General features: G+C 37.7%; 2 protein-coding genes across 2 annotated transcripts in view; one reads left to right on the top strand and one right to left on the bottom strand.

The window, feature by feature from the left end:
• LOC123529602 (Fanconi anemia group D2 protein-like) overlaps positions 1-16,464 on the bottom strand; it is a 63,150-nt gene extending 46,686 nt beyond the window's left edge. The window contains exons 1-6 of the mRNA XM_053520904.1: positions 16,417-16,464; positions 10,878-10,999; positions 10,089-10,217; positions 5,800-5,861; positions 5,340-5,392; positions 588-635 (exon numbers count right to left, since the gene is read on the bottom strand). Of these exons, the coding sequence (XP_053376879.1) occupies positions 588-635; positions 5,340-5,392; positions 5,800-5,861; positions 10,089-10,217; positions 10,878-10,935 (350 nt within the window). The 5' untranslated portion in view covers positions 10,936-10,999; positions 16,417-16,464. The remainder of the gene's footprint in view (positions 1-587; positions 636-5,339; positions 5,393-5,799; positions 5,862-10,088; positions 10,218-10,877; positions 11,000-16,416) is intronic.
• A 34-nt stretch (positions 16,465-16,498) lies between these two features.
• LOC123529603 (uncharacterized) overlaps positions 16,499-18,565 on the top strand; it is a 53,553-nt gene continuing 51,486 nt past the window's right edge. Inside the window, exon 1 of the mRNA XM_045309994.2 lies at positions 16,499-16,540. The gene's annotated coding sequence lies outside the window, so the exon portion shown is untranslated. The remainder of the gene's footprint in view (positions 16,541-18,565) is intronic.

The raw sequence follows: 18,565 nt of genomic DNA on the forward strand, positions 1-18,565 counted from the left end.
CAAGTGAAGCTCGAACCCACAATGGTGAGGGGCAAGATTTTCGAAGCCAGCGACCTTAGCCACTCGGCCATGGAAAGGACCAGTAACTAATACAGGTTATAAAATGCTTGAAAAAGTAACTGAAATAGGTTACATAACTTAAAACAGTTACACCCCTGACTGTACACTGTACATGTATTAGTAGAACACACTGTTCTACTAATACATGTACAGAACAATGTTAAACTGTGTGCCCCCTTTTGTACAACCTTGGGAGCGGACCTTATATTGATGCTACAGACCAAGTACTAAAAACCCTGCTTAAAATGAAGGCCACAATATTCTACCCCTGCCTTGATCATAAATAGTGTGAATTTATCTGTGTCAATTGATTACCTGTCAAAAAGACCACTTAATCATTTCTCCATAGACAGGCTGGTGAAATACTTTTGATCAAACTACTAAAATTCCAGTTATTTCATGGTTTGGTTTGCATCAGAAGTTACCCGACGGACAGCAGCTGAAGTTTTGATAACAGAACTGAGTTAATGGAAGCAAAGTTGGACTGTAAATACCGGTAACTAAACTGGTAAGTAGCAACTCTTTACCTATCACAGTCTGGTGATGTTACTGTTGGCAGCAGACTTCTGTGCAACCTGCAGAATAAAAACATTTTTTAACACACAAACTTTAACCACAATGTATTTAACGAACATTAAAACCCATGCAGAGGGCAAAGTGAACTGGTTATAACTTCCCAGTGTTTTACCCAGTGTCAGACCTTTTCAAGATGTCGGCCCACTTTGTTTCTTTTATTTGTTTTGAACCTGTCCTTATCTATTCGACTGATTTTGTCTTAAGGTTTTGGTACAAATGTCAATCATTTTCCCATACTTGCTAAAAGGTTTCATTACAACTGCTGCTTTCTTGGAACACAACTGAGCTGCATCATGAAAAAAAACAACATAGTGCATTTGCGACCAGCATGGATCCAGACCAGCCTGCGCATCCACGCAGTCTGGTCAGGATCCATTCTGTCCGCTAACAGTTTCTCTAATTGCAGCAGGCTTTGAAAACGATGCGCAGGCTGGTCTGGATCCATGCTGGTCGCAAATGCACTATGTTGGTTTTCTCATGATGCAGCTCTGCCGCTCAACTATTCCTATGGGATCTTTGTATTTTGGTCTTTACACAGTGATCCATTTTCCTAATTTTGTGTTCTTGATTAATTCTGAAAATTAGACCATGTGAAATGGATTTTTGACCATGTGTATATATACAGATGAATAACTAGAAGATGCTTTTGTAAAAAAGCGCATGCCTCCCCCACTGCATAGTCGTATATGCAAGAAGTCAATAGGGGAGAAGAGCGAAAGTCAAAGAGACACTGATTCAGGCCTCGACCTTAGCGGTGGACCGTTGGACCGACGCAACCAAAATATTGGCAGGTCCACTAACTATCAAAAGTTGGGTAGACCGACGGTCAACCAATGTTCAGTCAAGGTCTGCAAATAAAAAAAAACCCTTAAAAGTGAAAAATCAGAGGAAAAAATCGTACCCATATCGGCGAATTCACAAAACGAAAGTTAGTTGATTTTGCATTAAGTACGGCATTCTACAGTTATAAGCATTGGCGAGTAAAAGTCGGGATAGCACGAATGGACTACTCCACCGATCGGGCGAGTGGTTTTTACGTGGTAACTTTACCAAATTGAGAAATTGCATCGGGCAAAATTACCTGGGTTGACTGGAATTTACCCGCGAATCGTAAAAATATCAAAATGTCATGCTGGTAATTTTCCATTCCACAAGCACGTGCGCTCTATCGTAATATCTAATTTACATCGCGGTTACTTTTGACACAAAAAAAACGCGCGTAGTGCATTCATGCTTCAAATTTTCAACACCGCTTGAGAACTAACACAGTTTGAATTCTATAACAATTTTAATAAGATATCGCCAGGAATGTAGGCAAAATTCTTTAAAAACGATCAAATTTTCATATAATGTTTTGTAAAATTTCAAACAGCCCGATCTTGATTATTTATTTATTTCTTAAAGTAAATAAACGGTACATACTATGGTAATAAAATTCAGACTTTTGACCAGAAAGTACAAAAAACACAATTAAAAAATCTTAAATAATGAAAAAGCGGCAGCAATTTAAATACATGGAGTAAAACGATTTTTGGCAAACAGATTTCTGTTAGCACGGCAGAATAGGTTACGTGACCTCGTGAACGTAAATAGAAATGTGGTTTTAAAATAAAGCAGTATGATGTCGTTGCGGTTTTTAGTAAGTTTTAAATGATTCTTTGTACATATATTTTTTGACACAACACTTTGTTAGATATTCTTCTCAAACAATAATGTAAATTCCTTGAGGGCAAATAGGTCACAGAGGTAGGATATCCACTATCATCGTTCACGGTTTAACCATTTACATGTCAGTTTATTCGGGATATTGCACATTCGCTTTTAAAAAATTAAAGAAAAAACTTTTTTTATTGATTTCTTCTCAACAATTTAAGGAATCGAGAAAGTACAATCAAACAGTGATGTGTCACATGGCGCGAAAACATGACGTAATGTCATGACAATCTCGGGCAACTATACCGCTTTGATCTCCACTTCAGATGCCATAATATACCGACACACTTCATTTAGCCCTTTGAGAGGTGTTAATTGATAATGAAAATAAGGCCAATTACTTAGTTTATCAACAGAATAATTACCGACAATTGTTAATGTTTTTTTTTTTTTTTTTTTTTTCATTTTCAACACGGGTCGGGTGGATGATGATTATTGTGTCCATATTTTGGGACACTTTTCAAAATAATTATTTTCGGGATAACAGATTGCTATGTACAGTCTTCATTTTTAATTATTTTAGAAATAAGTCCTGTTTCTTTGAGTCATATGAAGTTATGACGTCTACAACATCACAATTTATGTGATAGAATTGGAGGTCCACTAAAGTCTGAGCAGGTCTACTAGATTTTAGCAGTTGGTGGACCTGCTGGCAACTGCTGAAAAAAGTTAAGGTCGAGGCCTGATGGTTGGCTGCAATAGAGATCACCTATTTGGCATGTCCAATCATCCCACTAAGTTTCAACATTCTGGGCCTAGTGGTTCTCAAGTTATGAACTGGATATGGTTTTCCATGTTCGGGCTGCTGTGACCTTGACCTTTGATCAAGTGACCCCAAAATCATTTGGGGTCATTTACTCTGCATGTCCAATTATCCTATTAAGTTTCAACATTCTGTGTCAAGTGGTTCTCAAGTTATTGATTGGAAAGAGTTTTCTATGTTCAGTCCCCTGTGACCTTGACCTTTGAAGAAGTGACCCCCAAAAACAATAGGGGTCACCTACTCTGTTATTCCTATCTCCCTATGAAGTTTGAAGGTTCTAGGTCAAATGGTTCTGAAGTTATAAACTGGAAATGGATTTCCATTTTCTGTCCACTGCAACCTTGACCTTTAACGGAGTGACCCCAAAATCAATAGGGGTCATCTTCTCTGCATGGCCAATCATCCTATGAAGTTTCAACATTCTGGGTCAAATGGTTCTCAAGTTACTGAATGGAATTTTTTTTCCATGTTCAGGCCCATGTGACCTTGACCTTTGATCAAGTGACCCCAAAATCAATATGGGTCATCTAGTCTGCATGTCCAATCATCCTATAAAGTTTCAACATTCTGGGTAAAGTGGTTCTCAAGTTACTGACCGGAAATGGTTTTCCTTGTTTGGGCCCCTGTGACCTTGACCTTTAATGCAGTGACCCCAATATTAATAGGGGTCATCTACTCTGCATGTCCAATCATTCTATGAAGTTTCAACATTCTGGGTCAAGTGGTTCTCAAGTTACTGACCGGAAATGGTTTTCCATGATCAGACCCCTGTGACCGTGAACTTTAACCGAGTGACCCCAAAATCAATAGGGGTCATCTACTCTGCATGACCAATCATCCTTTGAAGTTTCAACATTCTGGGTCAAGTGGTTCTCAAGTTATTGATCAGAAATGGTTTTCCATGTTCAGGCCCCTGTGATCTTGACCTTTGACGGAGTGACCCCAAAGACTCCAAAAAACAATAGGGGTCGTCTACTCCATAAGTCCTGCCACCCTATGAAGTTTGAAGGTTCTAGGTCAAATGGTTCTCCAGTTATTGATCGGAAATGGAGTGTGACGTACGGACGGACGGACAGACAGGGCAAAAACAATATGTCTCCCCCAGAGGGGGGACATAATTCCAATATTATTAATTCAAGCAATGTAGCTGCTTTAGCACAGACATTCACACATCTACTGATCCCTTGTTTTATCATTTTTTGAAATCATGTACATATTTCCAGTAGCACCAGTGCAAAGACCAATAGCAGTTATACTTGCAAACATGCTTTATCTTTCTTATTTCTAAATGAAACACTGACAGCATTCATTTTCTTAGTTAGATCATTTTTCATCAGATGGTCTATTTATTAAATAAAAATTTTTATGCTGATCAAAATCATTAAACAAATGGGCCATAATGGCCCTAGATCGTTCATCTGAATTTCAGAGCGTAAACAGGCTGGAGAGTTTGCAACTTTGGAAGAGGCCCTTAATATGCTGTAGGTGTCAAAAGTTCCAGAGGCACGAAGTTAATTACATAAATTAGTGTAACGTGACAAACAGTTCAAACCCTATATGGTTCTTAGGTCTTTAACATAGGATGGAAAAACACAGACACTGGAGCAGGATGAGGGTATTTTTACGAGGTCTTTTTTATAACAGTTCTTTTTCCATCTCTAGCACCCCCTAAAATGGGTTGAGTGTCCCCATTTGCATGAAATTAGGAGAGGACCTAACAAAGATGCTATATAATTTGATGAAGATGTATCCAGCTGAAACTGTTTAAAGGTATTTCTATATCAAGCTTTACTGGTTTGAGACACAACCTTACAATGATGCTACAGACTAAGTTTGGAGATCCATCGAGCTGTTCATGAGGAGGCATTCAAAGGTTTTTCTATTTTTGGCTAAAGTGGCCCTAAAAGCGTCCAGGTGCCCCCATTTGAATGTTAGGCAGCGGACCTTATGATGCTACAGACCAAGTTTAATGAAGATCCATCTAGTGGTTCTTGAGAGGTCATTTAAATGCATTTTTATTTTTCTATTTTTAGCTCTAGTTGCCTAATAGGGGGCCAACATCTTCATTCTATGAGGTTTGGGAAAGGACCATATAATGATGCTACAGATCAAGTTTGATGAAGATCCATCAAGCAGTTCATGAGTAGAAGTCGTTAATTTTAAAGATATTTCCATTTTTAGCTCTTGCAGACCTAAAAGAGGCCAATAAAAGACCAAAGACAGTTACCGTTTGGGCTCTTCTATATACTCCTGAAATCCTTCAACAAACTGTTCCACACCCTACAACAATTAAAACATAATTATATAACATATTTACCAGACTACCTCTTTAAAGTGTCATGATAGTTATAATATAGCATATATATCCGAGACACCCAAAAAATAAACATATCTGCAATCCATAAACTGCAAATTTTTCATGCTTTTTTACCACTTTCCAACAGTGGAAAAAAAATCCAAATGCATACCAGGAAACTGAGCAAAACAGAATCAAAGCTTTCTCAAATGCTTAAATCTTGGTAAGGTCTAAAACATGTCAATTAAAAGACAACAGCTAAAATGTTCTACTGTGCTTTACCTCTGGAAATACTTTTGCCATCAATTTATTACTTTATAACCCCTGACTATGAAATAAATATCACCAAAACTGTTTCTATAATATTTTCTAAAACTAATATTTAACTTACATTTCCACTTTTACCACGTAACTCTTTCAACAGATTTTTCTGAAATACCGCTTGATCCATAGCTGAAAAATAAATTAAAACTTTTTTTGTGTGTACAGCTTCTATAAAGAAACTTGGTTCTCAGTGTTCAGTAAAACTAGCAAGAACAGGGCCTTTCATCAGGAAATTGGGAAGAGGCCCTGGCCTTTCAAATTGGGAAATCCATATGCAGTAATTGCTCATTTTGGGAAAAGAGCATTTTATTGAAACAGGGCCTTTTTTTCCTTCTGCAAAAGAGGTATATAACAGAGGACACAATCTGGTGGATTCCTAATCATAAATGAGCTCACTTCTTCCTATTTGTGATATATAATTGCCAAAAAAAAAAAAAAAAAAAAAAAAAAATTTTTTTTTTTTTTTTACATAAAATTTTTGGGAAGTTCCTCTGCCATAGTTGGGAAAAAATGACCTTATTTTTAATTGGGAAGTGGCCGAATATCGGCCTCTGTTACATAAGGATGAAAAGCCCTGAAGAACTTGTTTCTCCGTGTTCAGTAAAACTATCAAGAACCATCAGAAGAGACAATAGTAAAATGGGGCATACTTGGCGGAAGTGCTCTAAGTAACAAGAGCTGTCTGTTGATAGCGCGCTCGACTATTATAAACAGAGATTTTCAAATAAAAGAAAGCAAACAGGTAGGACCAGAAGACAAATAATGTACCTGTATTTGTGGATTTGAATAAGTCTTGCACTATATGGCAATGTGTGACCATGATGATAAGCAAGTGTTCAAAGTTTCAAAGCAATACATCAAACAGTTTAGACACAATATGGAATGGTATGCGAAACTTAACTAATTTCTATGTCAAAAATTGGCCATAACTGAGCTAATGTCCTTGTCCTAGTTATGTAGTCTTGCCTAAATAATCATGTTGACTATGATGGTAAACAAGTGGTCAAAGTTTGAAAGCCATATGACAAACAGGTTAGGCAAAATATGGACTGGTATGAAAAATTTAACTGATTTCCAAGTCCAAAAGGGGCCATAATTCAGCCAAAACACTTGACTGAGTTATGTACTCTTGCCTATAGATGGAGAACATGACGATAAACAAGTGTTCAAAGTTTCAAAGCGACACATCAAATAGTTATAAGGCCATAATTCAGCCAACATACTTAACAGAGTTATGTATTCTTGCCTACAGGTAGAGACAAATATAATAAACAAGTGTTCAAAGTTTCGAAGCCACATGTCAAATTGCTTTTACAAAACATGGACTTGTATGAAAACTGAACCAATTTCCAAGTCCAAAAGGGCCATAATTCAGCCAAAATAATGGACAGAGTTATGTACTCTTGCCTACAGGTTAAGACTGTTATAACTAGAGCTATCACTAAAGGTGATGAATGTACCCCCCACATGCACTGACACAGTACATAGCAATTTGACGCACACAAGACTGCATAATTATGTGGACTGTATGTATATAGACTGTATGTATACAGTATAGTAACAAAAAACAAAGTACCATAACTATGCAGAATATTTATCTAAAAGAATGTAACATGGACCATGCACAACTAGGGTTGGTACTGATCACTTGTGTTAAGTTTCATTAAATTGTGTGCAAGGGTTTGGTAGATTAGGCACCCACAAGATTGCATATGCAGACTGTATGTACATAGTATGTTAACAAGAAACAAAGTCCCATAACTCTGCAATTTTTGTCGCTGAAAGAACCTAACATGCCCCATGCACAACTACTGTTGTTACTGATCACTTGTTAAAAGTTTCATTAAATTTTGTCAAGGGGATGAGGAGAGATGGTAGGCCTACACACAAGATTGTGTCTATGTATATGGTATAGTAACAAAAAAACAAAGTCCCATAACTCTGCAATTTTTTTTCTGAAAGAACCTAACATGCCACATGCACAACTGCTGTTGTTACTGATCACTTGTGTGAAGTTTCATTAAATTGTGTCAAGGGGATGAGGAGAGATGGTGCGCACAAGATTGTGTCTATGTATATAGTATAGTAACAAAAAAACAAAGTCCCATAACTCTGCAAATTTTTTTTCTAAAAGAACCTAACATGCCCCATGCACATCTACTGTTGGTACTGATCACTTGTGTGAAGTTTCATTAAATTGTGTCAAGGGGATGAGGAGAGATGGTGCGCACAAGATTGTGTCTATGTATATAGTATAGTAACAAAAAACAAAGTCCCATAACTCTGCAAATTTTTTTTCTAAAAGAACCTAACATGCCCCATGCACAACTACTGTTGGTACTGATCACTTGTGTGAAGTTTCATTAAATTCTGTCAAGGGGATAAGGAGAGATGGTGCGCACAAGATTGCGTCTACGGACAGACGGCCAGATGGACAGACAGACAGACAGACAACCTGAAACCAGTATACCCCCCCTTACAACTTTGTTGTTGGGGGGTACAATAAACAAGTGTTCCAGGTTTGAAGTAAATATCTTTGATGGTATACAAGATATTACCATTTCATAACAAGAGGGCCATGAAGGCCCTGTATTGCTCACCTGACCTATTGACCTAAAGATCATCAAGATCAACATTCTGACCAAGTTTCATTAAGATATGGTCATAAATGTAGCCTCTAAAGTGTTAACTAGCTTTTCCTTTGATTTGACCTGGTGACCTAGTTTTTGCCCCTTACATGACCCAGATTTAAACTTGACCTAAAGATCATCAAGATTAACATTCTGACTAAGTTTCATGAAGATATAGTCATAAATGTGGCCTCTAGAGTGTTAACAAGCTTTTCCTTTGATATGACCTAGTGACCTAGTTTTTGACTCCATCTGACCCAGATTTAAACTTGACCTAAAGATCATCAAGATTAACATTCTGACCAAGTTTCATTAAGATATGGTCATAAATGTGGCCTCTACAGTGTTAATTAGCTTTTCCTTTGATTTGACCTGGTGACCTAGTTTTTGACCCAACATGACCCAGATTCAAAATTGCCCTAAAGATCATCAAGTTTAACATTCTGACTAAGTTTCATGAAGATATAGTCATAAATGTGGCCTCTAGAGTGTTAACAAGCTTTTCCTTTGATATGACCTAGTGACCTAGTTTTTGACCCCACCTAACCCAGATTTGAACTTGAGCTATAGATCATCAAGATTAACATTTTGACCAAGTTTCATTAAGGTATGGTCATAAATGTGGCCTCTACAGTGTAAACTAGCTTTTCATTTGATTTGGCGTGGTGACCTAGTTTTTTTATCCTACATGACCCAGATTCAAACTGGACCTTAAGATCATCAATATTAACAATCTGACCAAGTTTCATGAAGATACAGTCATAAATGCGGCTTCTACAGTGTTAACAAGCTTTTCCTTTGATTTGACCTGGTGACCTAGTTTATGAACCCAGATAACCAAATATCGAACTCGTCCAAGATTTTATTAAGGGTAACATTCTGACCAAGTTTCATTAAGATTGGGCCAAAAATGTGACCTCTAGAGTGTTAACAAGCTTTTTCTTTGATTTGACCTGGTGACCTAGTTTTTTACCCCAGATGACCCAATATCGAACTCGTCCAAGATTTATTGAGGGTAACATCCTGACCAAGTTTCATTAAGATTGGGCCAAAATTGTGACCTCTAGAGTGTTAACAAGCTTTTCCTTTGATTTGACCTGATGACCTAGTTTTTGACCCCAGATGACCCAATATCGAACTCGTCCAAGATTTTATTGAGGGTAACATTCTGACCAAGTTTCATTAAAATTGGGTCAAAAATGTGACCTCTAGAGTGTTAACAGTCAAATTGTTGACGACGGACGGACGGACGGACGGACGACGGACGACGACGGACGCCGGACACAGGGTGATCACTAAAGCTCACCTTTGAGCACTTCGTGCTCAGGTGAGCTAAAAACTTTAACCAACGCAGACACCGACACCGGGGTGAGTAGTATAGCTCTCCATATTCTTCAGAAGGTCGAGCTAAAAAATGGAAATAATTCATGACAGACTGGTACCAAAGTTATGGACCTTGTTGTAATATTTATCTATAATGATGTTTATGATGATTTGATAAAGAAACCCTATAGATTTCCATTTAAATCAAATCCACTGAGTAAGAACAGAGATATAGCCAAAACTCTAACCAGAAATGTGGATACTGATGCGGACGTTGAAGCAAGTGTGAGCAGGACTGCTCTCCAAATACTTTGTGTCTACAGTCTTGAAAGTAAAAAATGTCAATATCATTTATCTTTTTCAAGTATCTTAAAATTTATCAAATATAAGAAATGTTTCATACCGAGCCTGTTGTACTTGCTGCCATTTTTAAGCTGTAGTCCTGCACGTTTACATGCCTCAGAGAAAAATGTGCTGCCACTGTAGTCATCATCATCTGATGATGATCCCTTCTTCCTCTTAGCTGGCTGACCTAAATGTAAATATAGTTATCTGGATGCTCCTTTCATTTTTCAAAAAAAAAATTGATAAATAGCTTGAAAAGTGAAGAAATTGTTCAGAGTCTGAGACATAAAGTTAAAACAGTATAGGAACAATGCTATGCCTTTTGGTGTCTTACATTGCCTTTGTTTTGTAACTTGAGACAAGAAAAAAGTATTATTTTACTTTATCATCAAGATACATTAATATTCCTAAGCAATATATCTACTGTACAGCCTATAATAAATGCCCCCACATCTTTAAAATATAGCCTTGTTATTAGTGAACACAAACTCTGAAACCTCAAATGTAATTTATAAAAGAATATTTTATTTAAAAAAAGCTGTAACACTGACTACAGAAAAGTACAAGTTGTAAATATACCTTAATGGGTTAATAACCAAATTAAAACTTCAAATTTTAAGGTTAGTTCAAAAAATACCATTTACCACCAATTAAATGCCCACCCCCAAGTTTTTAAATGTCATAAATACAGCTATAAAACAAACTGGACTGTTCTACAAAAATTACAAAATATAATTCTGAAATTCACTTGTGAAATTATTTTTTATTTATGTGACAGAAAAAGCATTTAAATGAAAATACATGGCAACTATAGCTACTATGCTCAAAACACTTCTATAAACAGTACCTTTACTCTGGTCTGCAAGTTTTCGTTTCACATTGCTAGAAGATTTGTCAAGAACCATTTTCGTTGTTGTTAAAGTCTAGAAGTAAACGAGACTAGACCACTGGCGCTCCCACTTACTGTTACTGTAAGTTATATATATGTCACTTGTTGACAATGCAAAACTACATTTATATATATGTCTAATTACTTGTCCCAGAGCAAGTATGTCGGACCAATATTTTATGATTTTTTTTATTTTTTATTGTCTTTGTTTTCCTAACAGGAAAATGTAAATTCTGGTAAGACTTAGAGGAACGACAAATAAAAACTAGAAAATGCTTTTGTAAAAAAGCGCATGTCTCCCCAAATGCAAAGTCCTATAGGCAAGAAGTCAATAGGGGTCAGGAAGGAAAGTCAAAGAGACACTGATGGTTGGCTGCAATAGGGATCATCTACTTGGCATGTCCAGTCATCCCGCTAAATTTCAACACTCTTGGCCTAGTGGTTCTCAAGTCACTGTTCAGGCTCCTGTGACCTTGACCTTTGATCAAGTGACCTCAAAATAAATAGGGGCCATCTACTCTGCATATCCAATCATCCAATTAAGTTTCAACATTGTAGGTCAAGTGGTTCTCAAATTATTTCCAAAAAAATGATTTTACATGAACAGGCCACTGTGACCTTGACCTTTAATTGACTGACTCCAAAATCAATAGGGGTCATCTACTCTGCATGTTCAATCATCCTATGAAGTTACAACATTCTGGGTCAAGTGGTTCTCAAGTTATTGATCGGAACTGGTTATCAATGTTCAGGTCCCTGTGACCTTGACCTTTAACGGAGTGACCCCAAAAACAATAGGGGTCATTTACTCTGTATGAACAATCATCCTATGAAGTTTCAAAATTTTGGGTCAAGAGGTTCTCAAGTTATTGATTGGAAATGGTTTTCCATGTTCAGGCCCCTGTGGCCTTGACCTTTAACAGAGTGACCCCAAAATCGTTAGGGGTCATCTACTCTGCATGACCAATCATCCTATGAAGTTCCATCATTCTGGGTCAAGTGGTTCTCAAGTTACTGACCGGAAATGGTTTTCAATGTTCAGGCCCCTGTGACCTTGACCTTTAATGGAGTGACCCCAAAATTGATAGGGGTCATCTACTCTTCATTATCAATCATCCTATGAAGTTTCAACATTCTGGGTCAAGTGGTTCTCCAGTTATTGATCGGAAATGGTTTTCAATGTTCAGGCCCCTGTGACCTTGACCTTTGACGGAGTGACCCCAAAATCAATAGGGGTCATCTACTCTTCATGACCAATCATCCTATGAAGTTTCAACATTCTGGGTCAGGTGGTTCTCCAGTTATTGATCGGAAATGGTTTTCAATGTTCAGGCCCCTGTGACCTTGACCTTTGACGGAGTGACCCCAAAATCAATAGGGGTCATCTACTCTTCATGACCAATCATCCTATGAAGTTTCAACATTCTGGGTCAAGTGGTTCTCCAGTTATTGATCGGAAATGGTTTTCAATGTTCAGGCCCCTGTGACCTTGACCTTTGACGGAGTGACCCCAAAATCAATAGGGGTCATCTACTCTTCATGACCAATCATCCTATGAAGTTTCAACATTCTGGGTCAAGTGGTTCTCTAGTTATTGATCGGAAATGGTTTTCAATGTTCTGGCCCCTGTGACCTTGACCTTTGACAGAGTGACCCCAAAATCAATAGGGGTCATCTACTCTTCATGAACAATCATCCTATGAAGTTTCAACATTCTGGGTCAAATGGTTCTCTAGTTATTGATCGGAAATGGTTTTCAATGTTCACGCCCCTGTGACCTTGACCTTTGACAGAGTGACCCCAAAAACAATAGGGGTCATCTACTCCAGCAGCCCTACAACCCTATAAAGTTTGAAGGTTCTAGGTCAAATGGTTCTCCAGTTATTGCTCGGAAATGAAGTGTGACGTACGGACGGACGGACGGACAGATGGACAGGGCAAAAACAATATGTCTCCTGGGGGAGACATAATTACCCAATCATAAAACATGTTAACCCTTTTTACAAGCCAAATGAGTAAGGCTAACAACCAGTAAGAAAATGCGGTGAATAGGAAATTACGTCACCATGACACCAGCTTCCCAGAAATTATGTAAACTAGAAAATGCTTTTGTAAAAAAGCGCCTGTCTCCCCCAATGCAAAGTCCTATAGGCAAGAAGTCAATAGGGGTCAGGAGCGAAAGTCAAAGAGACACTGATGGTTGACTGTAATAGGGATCATCTACTTGGCATGTCCAGTCATCCCGCTAAATCTCAACACTCTTGGCCTAGTGGTTCTCAAGTCACTGTTCAGGCTCCTGTGACCTTGACCTTTGATCAAGTGACCTCAAAATAAACAGGGGTCATCTACTCTGCATGTCCAATCATCCTATTAAGTTCCAACATTGTAGGTCAAGTGGTTCTCAAGTTATTTCAAAAAAATGATTTTACATGAACAGACTCCTGTGACCTTGACCTTTAATAGACTGACCCCTAAATCAATAGGGGTCATCTACTCTGCGTGTTCAATCATCCTATGAAGTTTCAACATTCTGGGTCAAGTGGTTCTCTAGTTATTGATCAGAACTGGTTATCAATGTTAAGGCCTCTGTGACCTTGACCTTTAACTGAGTGACCCCAAAAACAATAGGGGTCATTTACTCTGCATGAACAATCATCCTATGAAGTTTCAACATTCTGGGTCGAGAGGTTCTCAAGTTATTGATCGGCAATGGTTTTCCATGTTCAGGCCCCTGTGGCCTTGACCTTTAACAGAGTGACCCTAAAATCGTTAGGGGTCATCTACTCTGCATGACCAATCATCCTATGAAGTGTCATCATTCTGGGTCAAGTGGTTCTCAAGTTATTGATTGGAAATGGTTTTCAATGTCAGGCCCCTGTGACCTTGACCTTTCACAGAGTGACCCTAAAATCGTTAGGGGTCATCTACTCTGCATGACCAATCATCCTATTAAGTTTCAACATTCTGGGTCAAGTGGTTCTCAAGTTACTGACCGGAAATGGTTTCCAATGTTCAGGCCCCTGTGACCTTGACCTTTAATTGAATGACCCTAAAATCGTTAGGGGTCATCTACTCTGCATGACCAATCATCCTATTAAGGATTAACATTCTGGGTCACGTGGTTCTCCAGTTATTGATCGGAAATGGTTTTCAATGTTCAGGGTCCTGTGACCTTGACCTTTGATGGAGTGACCCCAAAATCAATAGGGGTCATCTACTTTTCATGACCAATCATCCTATGAAGTTTCAACATTCTGGGTCAAGTGGTTCTGTAGTTATTGATTGGAAATGGTTTTCAATGTTCAGGCCCCTGTGACCTTGACCTTTGACGAAGTGACCCCAAAATCAATAGGGGTCATGTATTCTTTATGACCAATCATCCTATGAAGTTTCAACATTCTGGGTCAAGTGGTTCTCTAGTTATTGATCGGAAAAGGTTTTCAATGTTCAGGCCCCTGTGACCTTGACCTTTGACGGAGTGACCCCAAAATCAATAGGGGTCATCTACTCTTCATGGCCAATCATCCTATGAAGTTTCAACATTCTGGGTCAAGTGGTTCTCTAGTTATTGATCGGAAATGGTTTTCAATGTTCAGGTCCCTGTGACCTTGACCTTTGACTGAGTGACCCCAAAAACTATAGGGGCTGTCTACTCCAGCAGCCCTACAACCCTATGAAGTTTGAAGGTTCTAGGTCAAATGGTTCTCCAGTTATTGCTCGGAAATGAAGTGTGACGTACGGACGGACGGACGGACGGACAGAGCAAAAACAATATGTCTCCTGGGGGAGACATAAATATAATATGCACTTTAACAGGTATGATGACACTAAATGTTAATTCTTTTTCAGGGGAATAAGTTCTGGCGACTTAGTTTCACTTTCTTTTGTGTGGCAGATTTGTCTAGTTTCTTTGTAATAACCAGGTCTAGGATTTCGTTGTTTTTACAGATATTCTGTAAATATATTTTTACAGATATTCTATCAATATATATTAATGAACAATCCATAACTAAAGATTTTTCAGTCTATAAATTTGGCAGTGGCTAGAGAACCCGAATCAGTTCCCTAGCAGGGCACTCATTTGACCAGTGGTCCCGGGTTTTGACACACGAAAATTCCCCAAGACGCAGCAAATATGGTCCAAGAGCCAACCTGACCCAGGGCAATTTTCCGCCATGCGTCAATAGATATCAAAGTCTATGTATTCCACAAAAGGAGGTTGACTGAGAAGTGAAAATTTATTAAGGGGCGTGACTGATTGAATCTGACCCGGAGCGTTTTTCAGCCTCGTGTCCAATCAATTTCAGCCGCGTGTCAGTCATTATCAAGTGTCTGTAGGATGTCGATTGTGAAGTAAAGATTGATAAATGCGCATGACTGACTGGATCATTATGCCATTTTAACACGCCTCCCTGCCAATTAGCGAATCTCTCGTTATTTATCGCAGGTAGAATCAAAAACAGGAGTCGAGGTACGAATATTGCAATTGATTAAAATAATGTTAATCCGTCAGGTAAGAATAAACGGCCTATTAGTTACACATGTGTGTCAAACATTGGACACCTTTCTTTCCAGCTGTCTCAAAGGGCCGATATTCCCCATTTTTCCCAGTCTGGAGCAAAAAATTCCCAAATTGGCAATCCAAACTGAAATCAGGTATTTTTTGTTCACTCAAATATAATTCTTGCATAGCAAGTTTTGTTTGCCAAGGAAATCAAATAAAATTTTGGAAAAATTTTATTTTTAGTAACATGACGTCTGCAACCTCGGCAAATATTAGATACAATTTCAGGGTTCGAATTTAAGCTGGCATACAAGTTTGCGAAATGCGAGTGCAAATTTCAAACTGCGAGGTGAGATTTCAGATACCAGCATTTTTTTGCGAGTGAAAATTTTTGGCCGAATAATGTGCATTTCTAACAGTCCTCTCGATCTTACACTGTTCTTTCTTTAACAACTCGCGGTCATTGCAGCGCATTGTCATTTGCAGAACGAATTTCGGAGCACTCTTTCATCTTTCGTCGTAAACGGAAGTTTACACTCGATACATGTCCCGTAAAATATGTGCAAACTTTTGGGTGCATTGTTTAAAACAGTGACAAACTCTTGTTTTGCTGTTTATTCACATAAACATCAACTGAATGGAAGGGAAAAATGGAGATTCTTTCAGGTATCTAAAATAGATCTATTATTAATATTTTTTTATTAATAGTGTGATTTAAAAATTGCCGTGTAGAATCGTCACGGAAGGTTCAACACAGAAAAGGTCCTTCCTATGTTGTACGTGGAGGAGCGATATTGACCTATGCAAAAATTATGTACGAATAACTTCAGTTCTAAAGATTATGAGTACGAATTCAAAATTGGCACCGCATTTGTAATAAATCGATAAGATCGAATCCATCAAACTCGCTCGGTAAGGTGTCTTTGGACAATAATAGTAATATTAATTAGACGAAGAGTAATTTTAATTTTATAGATGGTAAATAATTCATACATTAAATCTTTGTTTACGTTTTTTTTCACTTTTCCCGCATTTTAGCCGGTGCGTCTGTAAATGTTCATATTTCGTACGTTTCGCACTTCATGAGAGCAAGAGGGAGATTTGAAAGAAATGTTTGGTAAACAAGATCATTTTGTATAAATTGTTGTTGCATGTAAACAATTTTGATATTCAGTACTCCACCCAAAATGTTTTGTTAAGTCGAAGAAAACCTGAATCATTCACAAGTCAATGCAGAATGAGAATTATAATTATAGGCTGAACCCCACTAAATCGGCTGTTTTTTTTTATTTCACATAAAATCCACTTGTTGTGGAGGAGTTTTAAAGAGTGTAAAGTAACAATATAATGCAAACTTATATTACTGTAATATAACAATTATAAACACATGATGGCAATTTCATGTCATCCTATTTATGTTTACAGGGCTCAAATTTAACTTTTGACAATGTTCTTAATAATTGTATTGGAACATTAGTAATCTTGTGCTTGTGCAGATCCAGCCAGTTGTCTGCAGTGTGGGGGTCTGACGAACCCCTTACAATGACAAACATGTGTCTTTATACATTACACTAAATAATTTGATGTGATTTTTTGTGGACGTTGGCCGTTAAATGTTCAGAACTGATTCACGCTTAGGTACGAAGTAGTAAGGTAGACTGCATTCTAGATTTAATTATCAGATAGACCTCTTCGTCTGTTAATACGGTAAACCATTCAACAAAAATGGCTCACCGACAAAAGATAACGTATTTTCTGACTTCTGCACGCGAGAAAAACCTTAGTAGCTGTCTCTGCAAAACCGAAACGTAATCTGCAAACATTAACAAAAATCACAGCAATTTTGACTATTATTTATACTCGCAAAAAAATTTGTGTGACATTTCTATCTGCTCGCATTCCTTGAAATCTACTCGCATTTAGCGGGTTTTAAATTTGAGCCCTAGTTTATGCTGGTATATGAATATATCTAGTCTAGTCCAAAAAATAGGACGTTTCGAGTAGTGATAAGAATCAGACAGCAAAAGCAGAATCGATTAATCGGTCCGATTCTGATCTCTCTCCGATTCGATTAATCGAAAGAATCGGAACCAACAGACCAAAATAGGCTATAATAATATGTAGTAATATGGTAGTAACAGCAAGCCTTTCTCAAAAGATAAAAGGTAAGGGTAGATTTCTCTCAAGACTTTCACATTATTATATGACTACTTTTATTACTTTTGATGAAGAATTTTATGACACAACTGCTGTACATAGTGTGCAACCTTTAGCAACTGTCTGGCAATTAGGACTTAGTTGTTCGAATCTTTATCTGGCTGTACAACTAACTGCTGGTTAAATTTTGATTTGATAAAATCTGATAATCATTTCCAAATAAAAAAAAAGAAGTGGGTAGGGTACCGTCGTTAATGTACGCTTTCAAGCATATTTTGTAAAATTACTCTAGAAGTATCAAGATTTTCCTTCAAAGGAGCTAACCGCCGACATTCAGGCTTCATACAGAACAAGAAATATTTCCAGGTTTCTGACGAATAGCTGCCAGGACAACAATTTCTTAATTATTGTTACCATCATGAGCTTGCCTGACAGTGTTCTCCTTTTTTTAGAGTAGTTATTTTTGAAATATTAACCCAAAGCAAAAAAATATGTTTACTAAACAGCGAGAGGTATCTGAAAAAGTCTTGAAAGATGGATTTAATTTTTTCAACAAAATCAGCAAGTAGAATCAATTCTTTGTTGTCAGAATCGATGTCACCGACTTTGAAACTTTGGCGATGATTAATCAAACATCGGCGACAATCGGAACACCACTAGTTTCGAGACAACGTGATAACTTTTGACTGTCACCATCCCGTCACGTCCAAACTTATTCTATATATTTCTGTAGGAAATCCCCAGTGAAATCCATTGGGAACTTTTTCGGGTGCATTTACAATGTATTTGTTATGATATTACATCTCTGATAATGAATTTATGTTGACATTAGAGCATAAAATTGCTTCGCTGACATTTCAGTGTTGTTATATTCTCTGGTCCTTTGGGATCATGGAGTCCATTCAACATGTCACGGTATGTGTGTAATAGAGTTCCGCTTAAGCTGGTGCTAGAGGGCATGATAGGTGTTGCACATTTCATTACT

This window comes from Mercenaria mercenaria, chromosome 13 (genome assembly GCF_021730395.1).
Source record: "Mercenaria mercenaria strain notata chromosome 13, MADL_Memer_1, whole genome shotgun sequence".
NCBI lineage: Eukaryota > Metazoa > Mollusca > Bivalvia > Venerida > Veneridae > Mercenaria > Mercenaria mercenaria.